The sequence below is a fragment of the Aotus nancymaae genome, unplaced genomic scaffold (genome assembly GCF_030222135.1).
Source record: "Aotus nancymaae isolate 86718 unplaced genomic scaffold, 86718_ANA_hifiasm-v0.15.2.pri h1tg000004l, whole genome shotgun sequence".
NCBI lineage: Eukaryota > Metazoa > Chordata > Mammalia > Primates > Aotidae > Aotus > Aotus nancymaae.
Window position 1 is genome coordinate 39,623,481 of NW_026988415.1, and position 11,640 is coordinate 39,635,120.

At 37.3% G+C, this 11,640-nt stretch overlaps 2 protein-coding genes across 6 annotated transcripts in view; one reads left to right on the forward strand and one right to left on the reverse strand.

Moving 5' to 3' along the window:
- ATG4A (autophagy related 4A cysteine peptidase) overlaps nt 1-6,606 on the reverse strand; it is a 64,894-nt gene extending 58,288 nt beyond the window's left edge. The window contains exon 1 of one of the 4 annotated variants that reach the window (XM_012451701.3): nt 6,434-6,606. In XM_012451701.3, coding sequence (XP_012307124.1) covers nt 6,434-6,455 — 22 coding nt within the window. In that variant the 5' untranslated portion in view covers nt 6,456-6,606. Of the gene's footprint in view, nt 1-3,563; nt 3,712-6,433 lie in introns of those variants that run through there. The other 3 variants (XM_012451700.2, XM_012451699.2, XM_021676433.2) reach the window with 3 other exon arrangements.
- PSMD10 (proteasome 26S subunit, non-ATPase 10) lies at nt 3,866-11,212 on the forward strand. Of its 2 annotated transcripts, none has more exons than XM_012451702.2 (5): nt 3,866-4,029; nt 6,569-6,667; nt 7,322-7,468; nt 7,570-7,736; nt 10,281-11,212. In XM_012451702.2, exons 1-5 carry the CDS (start codon nt 3,916-3,918, stop codon nt 10,432-10,434), a joined length of 681 nt encoding a protein of 226 aa, XP_012307125.2. In that variant the 5' UTR covers nt 3,866-3,915; the 3' UTR covers nt 10,435-11,212. The 2 variants fall into 2 exon arrangements, with proteins under 2 accessions (XP_012307125.2, XP_012307126.1); XM_012451703.2 differs by having other exon boundaries at nt 3,867-4,029; nt 7,570-7,657.
- Nucleotides 11,213-11,640: the final 428 nt, after the last annotated feature.

Sequence of the window (11,640 nt, forward strand, 5' to 3'; positions counted from 1 at the left end):
CCTCCGAAGGCTGAGGCAGGAGAATCACTTGAGCCAGGGAGGCAGAGGTTGCAGAGTGCCAAGATTGTGCCACTGCACTCCAGCCTGGGTGACAGAGTGAGACCCCATCTTAAATAAAATAAAATGAAATAAAAGTCAAAACAAGAAGCAAGATCTCTATTTTCATACAAATTTGCAGCATATATATTTTCTGAGTTCAGACTACAGTTCCAGCAGCAGTTTTTGGACCCTGAAGCAAGTGTAAAGGCTATTTCCATATTCCAAAATCCATTTAACTGTGCAATTGAGCAGCTTTCACCAAACTTTCAATTGGAAGTGGTTAATCTGCCATATAATGCTAAAAGTCACTATTAAGAGAAGAATAGAATTCTATTCCAAGCAATGAATATGCTCAATTAAAATCATATTTGTGTAACCTTGATAGTATATGATGAGAATGTGGTACTTGACTTCTCCAGACTTTCTTCCAAACATATAACATCAGTCTAAGCATAAAAAATACATCAGACAAACCCAAATTGACGAATTTTCTACAAAGTACCTGACCAGTACTCCTTAAAACTGTCAAGGTCACCAAAACAAGAAAAGTCTGAGAAAGTGTCACAAACCAGAAGAGGCTAAGGAGATACAAGGACTAAATGTAATACGGTATCCTGGATGGGACAGCATCTCTAGAGATAAACTAGTGCAACTGGAAAAAAAAAAGCATGGGCTATAGTTAATAGCAATACACCAATGTGGGTTTATTAGTTGTGACAAAGATAGCATAGCAATATAAGATGTTAATGATAAGAGATTCAGCAAATGGTGCAAGGACAATTTCTATATCCCCATGCGAAAAGATGAATTTAGATTCTGACCTCACATTATAGAGAAAAATGAACTCAAAATGAATCATATACTTAAATGTAAGAGATGTGGCTCACATCTATAATCCCAGCACTTTGGGAGGCCGATGCTGGTGGATGACCTGAGGTCAGGAGTTAAAGACCAGCCTGGCCAACATGGCGAAACCCCATCTCTACTAAAAATACAAAGGTTAGCTGGGCATGGTGGCTGGTGCCTGTAATCCCAGCTACTCAGGAGGCTGCAGCAGGAGAATCACTTGAACCAGGGAGGCAGAGGTTGCAGTGAGCCGAGATCGCGCCACTGCACTCCAGTGTAGGTGACAGAGCAAGACTCTGTCTCAAAAATAAAATTATATATATATATATATAAATGTAAGAGATGAAGTAATAAAGCTTTTAGAAGAAAACATTGGAGAAAATCACTGAGACCTTGCAATTAGGCAAAGACTTCTTAAGTACAACACCAAAAGAATGGTCCATGAAAGAAAGAAAAATGATAAATTGGACCTCACCAAAATTCAAAACGTTTTCACTTCAAAAGACACATCAAGAAAAGAAAAAGGCAAGCAGCAAATTGAGAGAACATATGTGCATATCATATATCTGTCAGGGACTTGATCTACAATACATAAACAATCCTTACAACTCAACAATAAAAAGACAATCCAATTTAAAAATGGTAAAAAGAAAAAAAAAAAAAATAAAAAAAAATAAAAATGGTAAAAAGATATAACAGACACTTCACTGAAGAAGATATACGAATGGCTAATAAGCACATGAAAATATGCTCACCATATTATAAATTATAACCACAATGAGACATCATTTTACACCCACTTAGGATGGCTATAATAAAAAACATAGTAAACAACAAATGTTGGCAAGGATGTGGAGAAACAGGAACTCTCATACATTGCTACTGGAAGTGCAAAATGTTGCTGCCATTTTGGAAAACAGTTTTACAGTTTCTTAAGAAGTTCAACATAAATTTTCCCTGTGATCCAGTAACTCCACCCTTAAGTATCTATCAAAGAGAAATGAAAAAATATATCCATACAAAGACTTACATATTAATCTTCTTAGCAGCACTAGTCATAGTAGCCAAAAACTGGAAAGTTGTGTGCCTATCAAATGGTGAGTAGATAGACAAAAATACGTTATATCCATACAATGGAATACTATTCGGCAATAAAAAAGTAAGGAAGTACTGATACATGCTACAATATGGATGAACCTCAAAAATATTATGCTAAGTGAAAGAAATCAGATGCAAAATACCACATATTATATGATTTCATTCACAGAAAATGTTGAGAACAGGCAAATTTATAGAGACAAAAAAGTAGATTAGTGGGTGTCTGGGGCTGGGAGTGGGACAGAGGATTAACTATAAATGGGCATGAGAGATCTTACTGGGGGAATAAAAAAGTTCTAAAACTGATTTATGGTGATGGTTGCCCCAATTCAGTAATGTTACCAAAAATCATTTAATTATGCACTTGAAACGAGTGAATTTTATGATATATAAAATGTACCTTATCCTGAATGAGGGAACTCTACTAACCTTGCAATTTTTCTGTAAATCTAAAACTATTCTAAAATTTTTGAAAAATTCATTTAAATAAAAAGAAAAAGAAAAAAGTGTATGTTTATGAATTGATATCAGTATTTGGCAGTAGTCATCTGTTTAAAATGACATTTTCAAAGATTAAATAGGTAAAAATCTCATAACAGATCAGCATTAACAGATGAACATTTAAAATCTATTTTGACAATAGGGAACACTAACTCTGATCCCCAATTAAGCAAAATACTATCCCCTAAAAATAATTCTTTTCTTATTATTGGTAGTCCTGTATTACAAAAAAAGTACTCAATTACTATTATTACATTTTGAATTTCATCAATAAACATTTGTTGAAATTTGTTTTCTCTCTTGTCATAAAAGTACCAACAAAATATTCTTGATTTTGCCTTTTGGCCTACAAAGCCTAAAATATTTACTATCTGGCTCTTTATAGAAAGTTTCCCGACTCCTGTTCTACACTATAACAGGATAAACATTAACATAATCAGTCTCTTTCTTGAAAGTATTCTTATCATTACCTAATTGTGGCATAATGTCCTCTGGATATGCCCTATAAAGGATAAGTCTTGCATTGCTTCTGCTATGGCACTATTTGGGATTTCTATTAAAAGAAACACTATTAGCTTAATAGTTGTAGCAAAGCCTTGATAACATAGTTAATATCGTAATATTAAAGTGCCAACACCACAGCCCAGTATCCTTAAGATGACCCTTATCAAGTTGTGATGTCACCAGGCTATGGACTCACCGAGGTCTCTTAGATATCAAGTGGCTCCCACGGCATCAGACCCTGCCTTTGGCATCACCCTGGCACATCACCTCAGTACGGCGCCATATGCTATCACTGCTGTGGTAGAACCCTGTCCTGACGCCACTCCGCCGAGATGTCAGAGTAATTAACCCCCACTTCTTTCCACTCCCTGAGCGGTGGCAGGGAGGGGGAGGGTAGCCACAGTCACCGGTTCGAGCTCAGAAGGTAGTACTCAGCTCCAATCCTTGTCCCTTCCGCCTGCCACTGCAGGTCAGGGACCCTGAGGGACAGGACCTTTAGGCTTCCATAACTCTCTTGCCCTGCCCCCGCACCCGTTTCGTGTGGCCGACTCAACGACCCAACACCGACTACCCACCCCGGCTCTTTCACACGGTTCCACTCAAAGCCGCTCCCCGTACCTGACTCCATTCTCCAGCTGTCATCCTGGGCCAATTCCACCGGCAACTTGACTACGGACGCTCGCAAGGAACCCTGGGACATGTAGTTCCGCACTGCTAGGGGCCAAGTCTGTGAGGGCAGCAAAGGCGTCTCCCCGACCGGAACTGCCCTCAAACTGCAACTCCCAGAGGGCCGCGCGATGGGAAAGGAAAAGGGAGCGAGAGAGGTCAGTGATTGGTGGAGCTCTAACGGCTGTTTTGACTGGCAGTCGGAGCCGGCGGCGTAAGGCGGGCGTTGGTCGCGCTTCAAGGAGTTACTGGGAAAGCGAAATGGCGGGGTGTGTGTCTAACCTAATGGTCTGCAACCTGGCCTACAGCGGGAGGCTGGAAGAGTTGAAGGAGAGTATTCAGGCCGATAAATCCCTGGCTACTAGAACTGACCAGGTAAAGCAACGCTAGGGTCTCTCCGCAGCCGGCGGCGTCGCGGAAGCCTTACGTGGCTGTTGGGGCCCTGCCCTAGCGGAGGCCCTGTTTCTGCGAGGAGCAGAACCCCGCCCCCAGCGCCCCAAGGAGTCCCCCGGGGTCACCTCAGGACTCGCGATTGGCCTGCTGGAGCTAGCCCCTCAGACCTCAGATATTTTTCTTTTTGGCCTGGAGCGCCGCTCCTTGATTTTTGGATAGTTCTAGAACGTCTACTGCATTTCTCAGAAACTCCCAATCTGTGAAAAGGAAAGCTTTATATATAGATTTCTTTACCTTTATTAGTGACTGTATTCTGTAAAACATGTGTAACTGAACGCCCCTTCTGTGTCAGGCAGTTTGCCAGGAGCTGGAGATACGGTAGAGTGGAAGAAACAGACAATAAAATAAGCACAAAAACATGTGCGATTACAAATTGTGGTAAATACTTGACAGAAAAGTTTACATGGTGCTTTAGGAGGCACCATGTAATAGTGGATCTGATGCCGAATATGACTGTCATTAATTGGAAAAGGCTTTGCAAGGAAGGGATAGTTAGACTTTGAAGCATGAGTGGGATTTCCATGGGAGAATGAGTGGACATTCTAAACAGAGGCAGACAAAAGTGAATGGATGTTGAAAAGTGTTTCTGCCCTTCTGCTCACAGGACCGTCCTGTGTTTTCATCCTGAGTTTCTGGGATTCACAGTGCCCTCAGTAAGCCCACAAATATTTATAGATGGCCTTGTGTTTCGCGGGCAGTGTGCTAGGCCCTAGTGAGACAGTGTCTCATACTTACAAATCTCCATTTTGTGTATTATAGGGGAGAATTAGAAATCAAGAGACTGTTTTTTCTGGAACTTTATTACTCAACCTGAAAATGGCCTTACCTTTATCTAGTTTACCTCTTTTTAAATTTAAATCACTAGATATTTAAGGATTTAAATTTAAATGTAATTATATTGTTAGGATTTAATAATACTTCATTGGAAATTTAACCATTCTTCAGTCAAGTCAGTGGCCTAAAAAGGGAAGGGAGCTATTCAGGATCAAAAGACGTCAAAAACGTGAACAAATGCAATTTATGGATCTTGTTTGGTTCCTGATTTAAACAAACCAATTGCAAAAAGACATTTGGGAGGCAGTTGGGGAAATCTGAATACAGATCGGATATTAGACATTCTAAAGGAGTTAGTGTTAATTTTAATAAGTGTAATAATGACCTCATGGTTATATAAGAAATACTTTTATTTTTTACATACTGAAAAGGGTGAAAACTTATGATATTTAGGATTTGTTTCTAGAAAACTCAGCAAGGAAAAAAACTAGATAAAGCAAATAGGGCAAGATGTTTGTTAAATCTAAGCGGTAGGCATGTGGGTCTCTATTGTATTACCTCAATTTTTATGTGTTTGAAATTTTTTGTAATAGAATTTAAAATACCATTTTCTATTCTATGGGGCAAAGAAGTATAGCAGTCACTGCAAATAGTGATTTCCTTTGACAAATATGACTACTAGCTTTTTTTTTTTTTTGAAACGGAGTTTCGCTGTTGTTCCCCAGGCTGGAGTGCAGTGGCGAAGTCTCAGCTCACTGCAACCTCTGCCTCCTGGGTTCAAGTGATTCTCCTGCCTCAGCCTCCCAAGTAGCTGGGATTACAGGTACCCACCACACCTGGCTAATTTTTGTATTTTTAGTAGAGACGGGGTTTCACCATGTTGGCCAGGCTGGTCTCGAACTCCTGACCTCAGGTGATCTGCCCATCTCAGCCTCCCAAAGTGCTGGGACTACAGGTGTGAACCACTGCACCCAGCCATAGCTTATTATTTTTTATAAAAAGTAATTTTCTTGCTCTCTGTTGTTTTCTAAATTATATTTCTAATTTATTTATAATTTTAAATTATAGATAATTTCAACTAGTTTAATGAACATTTCTTCCCCCATTAGATTCATGTGTTCTTTCTACAGCATCTAACTTGAGGTCAGTGTGGTAGTAGAGATTTCAGAATCAGAAACTCACTGACAGTTGTGTCCCAACTTCACTATTTAGTATCCACATGACCGTCCGCAAGTTGCTTACCCTGAGGAGTTTTAGTTTCCTCATCTGAAAAATGGAGATAATAAGCACTGTATAGAATGGTAGGAATTAAATGATATGATACATGTAAAACTCTCAGCACAGTGCCTGACATAAAAGTATATAAATACTGTAATAGTAAGACAACCAAAGATGTATTTCTGTCAAAGCATTGAAATCAGTTTCTTGCTCTACTGCTTTCCTTGTCGTATTCTGGCCAGAATAATGTACATTTATCACCGTCATTCTCCCCATGTTACTTAAACCTTCATCTGTCTTATACTAGTAAGTAATATGGTTTAAGGCTACCCACCTGAAGATCCAGTGCTCTGCATTTCGTATTTTCAAACTATAGATTTGCCAGCACCAGTATTATTTTTTCTTGCTCTTTTGCCTTCTATTTCTCTTCAAGAATGTTTATTTTATTGCTTCTCTGTTTCCCATGCAGGACAGCAGGACTGCATTGCACTGGGCTTGCTCAGCTGGACATACAGAAATTGTTGAATTTTTGTTGCAACTTGGAGTGCCAGTGAATGATAAAGACGATGTGAGTACTTAGACAAAGTTGAGTCGATAAATTCCCAGTTATCTTTATACTCCAGACTGGTGTTAACTGAAGCCTGTGCATTAAGCTCATAAACAAAATTGTAACCTTTATGACTGGAAAGTTACAGTATGGCCCTTGTGATCAAGCATGAGACCCATGGTTGCATTATTTTACAAAGATATGTTTGCCACTCATACTCTGTGATGTAAGGTAAACACACAGGAGAGGCTGAGGTGAGAGGATTGCTCAAGCCCAAAAGTTTGAGGCTGTAGTGAGCTATTGTGCTCTATCCTGGGTGACTGACTGAGGACTGAGACCTTGTCTATAAAAATTAAAAAAAGTAATCATACAGATCAGGGATTGTTATGGTGAACCCTAAAAGACCATAAACTCTTTCTATTATGTTGGAATTTTTTTGTGTGTGAACATGGCCTGAATAATGAGGACCTAGGTAACTTTCTGTTATATAAAGAGACTTATTGTAATGGTATTGGTTATATTAGGATTAGATTTTTGAAGAATAAGAATGGAAGCTTTTTTGTAGGCATTTTTTTTTTTTGCCTTTATAAAGCTCCTTGTAAACCCTGCCTAAGTGTTGGCAGTAATCCTTGTACCTTTTTACCCTGGTGTTTCTACTACCTACTTCTTTTATAGGCAGGTTGGTCTCCTCTTCATATTGCGGCTTCTGCTGGCCGGGATGAGATTGTAAAAGCCCTTCTGGGAAAAGGTGCTCAAGTGAATGCTGTCAATCAAAATGGCTGTACTCCCCTACATTATGCAGCTTCCAAAAACAGGCATGAGGTATGGTTCCATCCCTAGGCTACTTCTGTTGAATTCTAAAAGTGTAAACAAACACAGATAGATCTCTTCATTGTTTTCTCCTTTCTTCTCCAACTTTGCAGATTGCTGTCATGTTACTAGAAGGTGGGGCTAATCCAGATGCTAAGGACCATTATGAGGCTACAGCAATGCACCGGGCAGCAGCCAAGGGTAACTTGAAGATGATTCATATCCTTCTGTACTACAGAGCATCCACAAATATCCAAGACACTGAGGGTAACACTCCTCTGTAAGTGACAAGTAGCAGTCATTTGTATTCTACCTGACATTAGCCCTCTTGCAATAATTTTTACACATCATTTCTTTTTTTATTCTGCTTATAAATGCAATACGTGTTAATGGCAAAAATGTTAAAGTGCACAAATATAAAGACAAAAATTGCCTATTATCTTGCCACTCAGAAATAACCACTAATCACATTCTTGTGTTTTTCCTCTTGGTCTTTTATATGCAAATGTATATATTTTACACTTTTTTTTTTTTTAGCAAAGTTGAGGTCATACTGTATATGTAGCTTTAGATCTTGTTCTTTTCACCTCATAGTATATTATAAGCATTTTCTAATGTCATTAAATATGTTTAAAACCTTTTTAGTGATTATATAAAATTCTACTGTATAGATGTGCCATAATTCAGTCATTTCTCTATTATTGTATATTTAAACTTTTTTTGAGTTTTTCACTATTATAAATAATCGTACATTGAGCTGGGCATGGATGGCTCATGTCTGGACTCCCAACACTTTGGGAAGCCAAGGCAGAAGGATCACTGGAGGCCAGGAGTTCAAGACCAACCTGGGCAACACAGCAAGACCCCACCCCCATCTCTAGAAAAAATTTAAAAATTAGCCAGGCATGGTGGCATGCACCTGTAGTACTAACTACTCAGGAAGTTGAGGTGGAGGATTGCTTGAGCCCAGGAGCTCCAGGTAACAGTGAGCTGTGATCACACCACTACACTCCAGCCTGGGAAACAGAGCAAGACCTTGTCGCTATAATAATGATAATGCTACACTGACCAACTTTGTATAAAAAAAACTTTTGGCCATATTTCTGATTATTACGTTCATGTAGACTCCTAGAAGTTGAATTGCTGGGTCAACAAATACACACATTTTAAGACTTGCTGTATGTTGCCAAATTGCTTCCAGAGGAGTTGTATCATTTTACTGCCAACAGCAGTTTAAGAGTGCCTATTACCCCTCACCAACACTAAATTGTCCTTTTGTCATATGAAAATGATATTTCATAGATGTAATTTACATTTTTATGATCAGTGATTTTGAACATTTTTTTTTAATGTCCATGGCTAATTACATTTCTCATCTAATTGTAAATTTTTGTGTCCCTTTCTCTGTTTTCTTTCGGGGAATTAGTTTATTTTCACTGGGTTTTAAGTGCTCTTGGTTTGACATGGTAAAATATTACCTTTTTGCAGTGTTAGTTGAAAATATTTTTCCTAGTTTATCTTTTCATTTTGTTCATAATTTCTTTTAAATAAGAGAAGTTTTAAAATTTCTACATAGTCAAGCCTATTCATCTTTCCTCATGACTAGAAAGCTCTTCCTTACCCTGAAATTAGTTAAATATTCACCTTTTTTATAGGTTATTTTAACATTTCATTGGTTTTGATTGAGGGTTAGTGTTATTGTTTTGCATTTAACTCTTAAAATCCATCTGGAATTGATATTTTTCCACAGTACTTGGCCACTTTTCTTCTTTGTTGAATGATGACTTTTTCATGAACCAGAAGTTCTGTGAGTCTTCTTTTTAGTCCAGAGTGAGGTTCACCCTTTTCCAATTTGACTTGAAACCAACTTTTAAAAAGTATTATTTTCTTAACTCTTAGTTTTTAAAACCCTTCCTGCATTCTAAGAGATCTTGTTTAGAAAGACCTGTGTGTCCTACCTCTTTTCTCCATAAATACAAAGACAGGATGGCCTAGAGGAAATCTAGGAGTCAGACAAGATAGAGTCCTGGGAAGAACATAGGATTTATGAATAGGTAGATGAAGTTCACTCAATTCAGACTCTACCACTTACTAACAATATTAAATACTTATACTAAACAACTTATAAAAGTTACTTAATCTTCCTTGAATCTTAATTTCCTCATCTGTAATATAAGGATAATAATTCCTTCCTCACTAGATTATTGTGAGGTTTAAGTAAAACAACATGTAAGTGCCTCCTAATACCCTCCTGGCAAACTCTGAAGTATGTAGCAAAAGTTGTTATCCTCTTCCACTCAGTTTACTGCCAAATGTCAGCATAGGCAGGAACTTTAACCTCTGTCACCATTTCAACTGTAAAATTGTGATAATAATACTTTGCTAACTTATAAATATATGGATTAAATGAGATAAAATATTTTAAACTGCTTTTTCAAACTTTAAGCTGCACAAATTGCTATTAATAAATTATGAACTGGGGCTTTTCTAAATTCTAACCCTGAATTATTACATGTAGTATTTGAGGTAAACTACTACTAATCTCTATAAAATGAGATAGTTGTTCCTTAGGCTGGCATTTAGATCCCTTCTTCTATTGTAAGTAGAATCAGAATTATGATTTACGATCTGGTATTACAAGGCTTTTTTGAAGAATTTTAACTTAAGAGTCTCACCATACAAACTGATGTTTCTTTTTTGATTAAATAACACTCCAATATTACCATTTCCTAATAACATGCACTTTAGACTACCTAGCAGGAAATCCTAACCATTACATAGAGTTGGTACTGATTAATTGGTCTGTGGTGGTCCCTGATTTCAGACACTTAGCCTGTGATGAGGAGAGAGTGGAAGAAGCAAAACTGCTGGTGTCCCAAGGAGCAAGTATTTACATTGAGAATAAAGAAGAAAAGACACCCCTGCAAGTGGCCAAAGGTAGCCTGGGTTTAATACTCAAGAAAATGGTAGAAGGTTAAACAGCTTGGATTTATTCTTACTTTGTATGTTGTGTTGTTGTCTCCAGTGTTCTGGAAACTAATGTACTTGTGCACAAGACATTATCTATGAATGATGAAGTTTTTTTACCTTCAAAGTCTTACAAACCTATTGACTGTTGTTCTTGCTGAGTTACTTGTTCAAAGCTTACATCTTGTTTTCCAGGCATTGAATAACTGTTGAGATTGTTCTACTGTTGTCATATATTCTTCTATATTGAATTCTAGTTAATTTTGAGTAACTAATTCTGTGGCTGTTGTGAGTCATCAGCATCCTCCCATGTACCTTACATCCCTCTCTGAAACAGAACAGCTCCAATAGCAACAAGCTCTTTGTTCTGCCAGATGTTTCTATGTGGATTCTGTAATGTCCCTCCATACAGTTAAAACATCCTAACTTGTTTTTGTCAAGCTCACTCAGGTCTATGCCAAACATTTCTGTTTTTTTCAACCATGAGGTTTAATTTATTTTTGTGATAGGAGGGATATTCCCATATTTTAGTGGACCAAATTTTAAGTTGGAGGGTGTGCTCTAAAATAATGAAAAACAATAGCCCATATACCCATGTATTCTTTTTTTTTTTTTTTTATGAGCTGTTTACTCTGAAATAAAATGTATGGTTTTCTTAAAAGGAAGTTTTAAAGTACCTATATTGCATCATCCTGTATTGAAAAGAATGTCAAGCTTGTTAAAATGACATATAACAAAAATGTATTTTGATTTGTATTTCAGAAACTAAAAAATAAAATGTTGAAACAATCTTCTAATTTTTCTTTCAAATTAGTTAGAATTCACTTAAGCCTTGAAATCCTTAGTAAAGACATTTTTCAGTTTTTGGTAGCTCTAAGTCAGTAAAATTAGTGAAGCTTGACTGCAGCTAAAATCTTTTAAAATAGCCATCTTCTGAATTGCTAATTAAATGTAGAACAAAAGGAAATTAGTAAGTATAAACTTGAATTTAATTTAGGGAAGCATCTTAAATGATACTAGTATAAAATCTAATGAACTCCAAGTGACTTTCAGATTATTTTTTATTTGAATTTTATGCTGCAAATACTGCTTAAAATAAGTGATCCAAGTGAACCTACAAATTTGCATTAATTTTGGGTCAAAGACTTAATTATCAGTAGCTAAAATGAGTTTCGTAAACATGAACTGTGTTGTTGATATATAAACTCATTTTACAG

Coding starts and splice junctions, on each gene's coding strand:
- PSMD10 (XM_012451702.2), top strand. CDS start 3,916: ATGGCGGGGTGTGTGTCTAACCTAATGGTCTGCAACCTGGCCTACAGC. Junction 7,469..7,569: donor CTTCCAAAAACAGGCATGAG/GTATGGTTCCAT, acceptor CCAACTTTGCAG/ATTGCTGTCATGTTACTAGA. Junction 7,737..10,280: donor ACTGAGGGTAACACTCCTCT/GTAAGTGACAAG, acceptor CCCTGATTTCAG/ACACTTAGCCTGTGATGAGG.